General features: G+C 39.1%; 1 protein-coding gene across 2 annotated transcripts in view; it reads left to right on the top strand.

Annotated features, from left to right (window-relative positions):
* The first annotated feature begins 5,724 nt into the window (after positions 1–5,724).
* The window catches only part of phf21ab (PHD finger protein 21Ab), a 267,243-nt gene continuing 266,377 nt past the window's right edge, over positions 5,725–6,590 (top strand). Inside the window, exon 1 of one of the 2 annotated variants that reach the window (XM_048607257.1) lies at positions 5,725–5,754. Coding sequence is in view for 1 of the 2 variants with exons in the window: in XM_020532592.2 (XP_020388181.2) it covers positions 6,517–6,570 (54 nt within the window). In the remaining variant the exon portion in view is untranslated. The other variant, XM_020532592.2, reaches the window with a different exon arrangement.

The raw sequence follows: 6,590 nt of genomic DNA, 5'->3' as shown, positions 1-6,590 counted from the left end.
TGCTCTCACCCAACCACAATCCCGCCACACACACCTTTTATTTCTTCCCTCCTGAATACCTTCTTGCCAGAAATATTATGTTTCTAATCCTCCTTCTTTGAGCAATGTCTTTGTTATATTGAAGTCCCAAGTTATGGCACATCTCCAACTCACAAACTTATTTAATTTGTGTGCAATTATTTGTCTCTTATCTGATCCTCCCATTTCTGAACTCGTGTTATTTATCGCTCCCAGCACTCAAATTTTTCCTCTCACCTTGTTTCTCCTCTCTGATGTTTCATTCCGATGCCCTTCGCCCAGAGAAATTGGTTTATAAATTCTCCTTGTGTGAGGTAACCTTAACTGGAGGACATTGGTTTTAGCTCTATTGACGTGTAATCCATCCACCTTGAACAGGTCCCTCCTGCTCCAGTTCTGGTCCCAACACATCAGCATCTGAAAGCTTCCCTCCCGCCAGCTACGTGTTAACCTGTCTTGTTCCACTATTTTTAAATATATTCTTGCATGAAATCAGTAGTTACTCAAAGGTTACTACCCATAAGGTCCTGCTCCTTCATTTTCACCTATGCCTCTGATATTCGGATCAACTCAATCCTTTACCCTCCCATATGGATCAAAACTTCTGGTTGTTCCTCTTTCCCATCAAAATATTCAGCATTCTCCCAGTCAACTCCTTTACCATGGCACCAAAGAGGGAAAATATACTGTGGGACAAATGCTAATGGTTGAAGAAATGCTTGTCTATCCCATGATCAAAATCTCCATGACTACCACATTTTACATGTTGCTATGCCTCCAGTGTAATCACTTCATAGAATCCCTACATTGTCGAAACAGGCCATTCAGCCCAACAAGTCCACACAGACTCTCTGAAGAGCATCCTACCAGACTCAATCCCCAACTTATCCCTGTAACCCTGCATTTCCCACAGCTAATCCTCCTAATTTATACCTCCCTGGACACTTGCCAAACGCCATCACTGATGTGCTGCAGACTACAGTTTCCCAAGATACTGTCACTCTCACCAGTATTTAGCAATGTAGACTGGTTTGAAGTACACACATGGAGGACCCCTCCACCACAACTCTTTTCATGCGCTCTGACGTCTCTACTATCCTCCTGTTGAGTTATAATATTACCATTTCCTGGATCATGAGGTCAACAAAATAATTTTCAACTCCCAAGCATTATGGTGTACACAAATGGCATTGAAACTGCAGACAATGATTTTAAATTATCACAAGATTTTAGTTAAAATTCTAAATTGTAGATCTATCTCTACTTCAATATCTGCTCAATCATATTTGATTTAAATTGTGCACACCAATTTTTATTTAATGCACCCGATCTCTAATATTAGTACCCTCCGCTTCTATTCTTTTAGATGTAATTATTGTCCCACGACTTAAAGCACTTAGTAACTCCTTGCCTCTTCTGCAGAGATTTCCCACTTTCATCTAATTGCATTCTTCTTAGTATGCATGAGCTTTGTGCATCACAGATAATGCTCTAATATCTACCTAGAGTCACAGAGATGTATAGCACAGAAATAGACCTTTCAGTCCAACTCATCTATGCCGACTAGATAGCCTAAATTAATCTAGTCCCATTTGCCAACATTTGTCCCATATCCCTCTAAGCACTTTCTATTCATATACCAATCCAGATGCCTTTTAAATGTTGTAATGGTACCACTTTCTCTGGCACACCTGTTAGAAACTCATTACTCATAACTGGTTCATCAATAATGAGCCACAATAAACAACACCTTGACAGTAGTCCACCTACAAATGATTAACCATTAACTGTCTATGATTTACAGCTTTGAAGAAAATTAGTTAAATTTCAGTTTGATAATAACAGTGTATTACTTGGCAGTAAATTATCTCCCTCACCAAATTCCCATTGACACTTCATTTAGCAAATACTCCCAGGTCTGTGCACACCTTAGTGGCTGAGTTTAAAAATTAAACACAAGAAATAGCTATCTCTTTGTTATCTTACAAACGTTATTTATTGCATTAAGAAAATAAGTTCAGTGAACATCTAAACTGGTGGTTGACAGTAATAACTTCCTTTTGCCTGTTCTTATTAGTAGTGTTTTTGGATGACTCACTGGCCTCTGTTCATTTACATTTCCACTTGCTAATATAAATATACTTGTATAGGAACTGAAAATATGAAATTGTACGTTGAATATTTTATTAAAACAATCAAATTACAAAAAATGAAAATGCACTTGTGTAACAAATTGTATAATTCATACAATATTTTGATATGTTAATCATTGAATTTAGATATGTAAGAATTACAAATGTACAAAGTTTCAAACTAAACAAAGTCAGAAACTGCTGGAAAAACACAATAGGTCTCACAGCATCAGTGGAGGGAAATCAGAGTTAATGTTTCAGTTCCAGCAGCCCTTCTTCAGAACACCACTGTTCTGAGGAGGGGTCACTGGATCTGAAACATTAACTCTGATTTCTCTCCACAGATGTCGCCAGACCAGCCGAGTTTTTCCAGCAACTTCTGTTTTTGTTACAAAATTTCATTATGTGTAATTATCAATTTCTGTACTGTCAGAAGGTTTGCTTCAATTTTGTGTGAAACTCCCTTGCACACATATCTGTGACCAAATTCTCCTACCAGTAAGCCTGGCGCAATCTTGAACTCTCAGAATCCCCCCAGTGCAGAAAGACGCTATTTGGCCCATCAAGTTACACTGTCACTCTGAAGAGCATCCCATCCTGACCCAACTATTATTCATCACTATTTGCACACCATTGTACTATTTTGGGTCATCTCTCCATTCCTTTACCCCTGCATACCCTGCAGCCTGCCTCATATGCAGTCAACCTGATTTCCAATACTGCTAATCACACAGCCTTCCAAATCCATCTTACACCTATATACAACTCCTCCTTCAATCTACATAACCAGCCTTTGGAGAATCTTCTGCAATTTTTTTTATAGAACAAGGAAAAGCATAAAATTTAATGAATCAGTAAATTAATTTAAATTGTAAATCAAGGCCACGCATTCAGGACAGACGTAATTATGGGATCTTAGCCCATAAGCACCACTAACATTCCAATACACTACAACAAACATAATTTTACTTCACCATTGTGAGTTAATGTTTCTGAGTAAATGCTACAGACAAGGCAGCAAGGAACATGAAGCAAAGACAGGTACGTGGAGATGAAGTACAGGGCTGCCATGTTCCAAGAGAAAAGAAGCATCACGTGTGCCTTTCGTGGCCTCATGGTACTTTAAAGTCAATGAAGATCTGACTGAATAGCAGAATTGTCACAAGATACTGAAAGCTTTCTCCCATTCCGAAAACAAAAGTCTCTGACTCACTGAGAGATATGCTAGAGGATATTGCTAGTCTGCATAAGTGTTATTAAAGAATAACACTTGTCTGTTCTAATTTATAGAGATAGAACCTGCTAACATTTTTGGTGGGAGTTTCACTTTAGCTCCCAGAGTTCACCAGACCAAACAACTTGAAATCATGTATGTGAACTGCTGCATGAAAAATGGTTGTCATGATAAGCAGGATTTGAACCACTACTACATGAACAGATCCACACCTCACCTGGGCGTGTTTACTAGTTTGGAGCCCTGCTAACCAAAAGGAACAATCAGACTTGTGACATTATTAGTTGGATTTAGTGAAATCTCTAGTGAATTGAACACAAAGAATAGTCACATGGTTCCTAGCAGCCAATGGGATTCACACGAAATGCCACTAAAGGTCAGAGTCACATGATCGCACAGCCCAATGAGATTGTTTAAAGCGGATACAAAAATTTGGAAATCTGTTACTTTTAATATAATTTTCTTAATTTACTGAAGATAGGATTGGTTTTAAAATGTTATTACACTTCATCTATGCGACAAAAACAAATGTTAGTTCCAATTATTCAAAGTCTATTTTTTGGTTACTGCAAGACCTAAGTTATTTAAAACTCTTAGAATAAAGCTGGAAAAAATCCAGTACACAGTGTATTTTCACACCTCATTAAATATTACTTAGAAGTAACATACAGTGGTTTAAGAGTTATATCTGCATAAAGACATACTAACGGTGTGAAGAGGTTTAATTAGAATTGGGATGGGAAGAGTTAAGGAAAATATTACTGTGTTGGGACTTTAGTAGACTTCGTTCGTGCCTGCACATTTTTTAATCTACCAGTTCAAACTTGATTTACATAATATCAGTAATCCGATTTATCGTTTTATCAGCAAAAGTGTTAAATACAGGATATTAAAATACGAGTCTTTTGGCTGGAAGAATGTTACAGTTAGAACTGCTAAACGAATAAAAATAACAGACTAAAGAAACCGGATTCTTGCTCATTCGCTTTCTCAAAGGAGCTGCAGAAAAAAAACCTCAGTGCACATTTCCACACGTCAACGGGGATGAAAATATCATGAATGCATCCAGGAGGAAAACAAATAATTTCCAAACGTTTATTTGTATAAATAAAGTACTTAGTTTAATATTTCGAATGTTACACCTCCAATTCTTGTTTTAGGAAAGAAAAACAGCTCTCTCTTTCCTTTCGCTTTTTCTTTGATTCTTCTCTAATCCAATTTTTGCAGCTTGAAATCTGAAACCCAACCACTAAAACTTTCAAGCACTCCTTCCGCCATTTTGTACCAAACTACAGAGAAGTGAGACAAGTTCAAGTGTACAATATTACTATAATCTGTTTATAAACTTCAACATATTTGCTCTTCTCCGGAGAAAAGTCACTATGCAAAATATAATGTTATTAAAATAAACAAACACATGGTTTACTGAATTAATATGCGAACAAAGTTCAAAACATTATTTTTGGTTGATATTTGAAATACAATAATACTCCAGACACAAAATTTGCATTTTATCAACAGATATGTATTACTCAAAGTAATGCCGTATAGTAGGGCGTCACGGCCTGTTATGGCCTGTAGCAGGATTTATTTATAAACGTGTGTGTTAAGTAATATGCTTTTTGTTGATTTGAAATTTTACACTTTTTGTGCATCATCTCGAAATTTCAAGTAACCGACTAGCAGGTACTTATCAAATGCCCAACCCTGGTTGTGGAAAATGCATAAGGAAACTCAGATCTTTTTTTAAAGAAAGTATTAAAATTCAGATGGTCACAAATAAAAGTTCACAACAAATTATTTGATTTGACTGAGCAGGTTTTCTTTTATTGTTTGTGTATATCTGTGTTTTCAGAGGGAACGAACCAGTGCTTGAAATAAGTCACCCACCACCCTTTATATAAAAAAAGAAATTGAAGAAAGATTTTCTTTCCACCCCCATTTAAAAAAAAGTTAAATAAATAATCCCAGTTGAGGAGTTTGAAGTGAGGAGTCGCTACATCCGGGCACTTTCCCTAGGCAATGAGAGCCGCAGCACCGCTGTTCCTTAGGCAAAGTGAAATAAATTCGCCAGCGCTCGCGCCGGCAAATAGTTCCCGGCTCCTCGCGCTCCCACCTCCTCTCTCACCCCCCCCTCCCCACCCAACTCCTCGCGAGCCGTAGGCGCGCCCCCGCCCGCGCAAGCCAACAACCCAACCTAAACGGATGGGTGGTGATGAGGGAGGGAGCGCGCGCGCGCTGTGGAATGGCGGGGGCGAGCAGGGGCAGAGTGCGGGCGCGCGCGCGCGCGTGGAGTGGTTGGAGTAGAGTAGAGTAGAGTGGGAGTGGGGGCAGGGGAGGGGAGAAGGGATTGAGCGTGAAGCCCAGTAAGTAAGTGAAGAGGAGGAGAGAGAGGGGCGGGGGAGCGCGCACTGCACAGTCACTTTCTTTTCTGGAGAGAGGGTGGAAAAAAAAACGGGAAGTTTTCTTTTAACTCAATTTCGTTAAAAAGAATCGGAAAGAGAGGAAAAAAAAGAAGTGAAATAAATTTTGGGCCGCTCGGGGTTTTTTTTAAATTAATTTTTGTTTCTTTCCCCACCCCCCTTCCCCGCATCCTTTTCCGTTTTTTTTAATCTTCTCAGTCGGTTTATTGTCGGTGCTATTTTTTTAAAAAAAAAACAATTCTATGATTTCGGCCCCTCTTGTGATAATAATTTGGATGGGAGAAATGTTTTTGAAGTTGTTGTTGGTCGGGCAGCTCACCGCCCCCCTCTGGCTCGGCGGCGGCGCAGAGTGATGAGTCCGGTGGATGGCGAGAACTAGTTTTGCGTTCACTCTGCCTGTATCTTTCTGTTTCCTCTTCACTCTGTCTATATGCATTTATATATGTTATATAAAAGACATTTACCAATATAAATAAAACGCAGATATTTGTACACATGCGGCCGACTGCGATGTTTAATGGACTTTCTCCCCCCTGAAATTATTTCGGGCCCTGTTTTTGTTGAATTGTATTTCTTTCTACTTTTTTTGGCTGCTTGAGGAAGGGGGGTGGTGGTGGTGGAAGAAGAGAAGGGGAACCGGGTATTTACTTTTAAAAGGGGTGGAAGGAAAAAAAAATAGTGAAGGAAAGTGGCGCGGGAAGTAGAGGAGATGGAGTTACAAACTCTGCAGGAGGCTCTGAAAGTGGAAATCCAGTTTCATCAGGTAACCTGGTCTCTTTTCAA

Source organism: Rhincodon typus, chromosome 17 (assembly GCF_021869965.1).
Source record: "Rhincodon typus isolate 14 chromosome 17, sRhiTyp1.1, whole genome shotgun sequence".
Classification (NCBI taxonomy): Eukaryota; Metazoa; Chordata; class Chondrichthyes; order Orectolobiformes; family Rhincodontidae; genus Rhincodon; species Rhincodon typus.
This window is presented reverse-complemented; position numbering and strand designations above follow the sequence as displayed.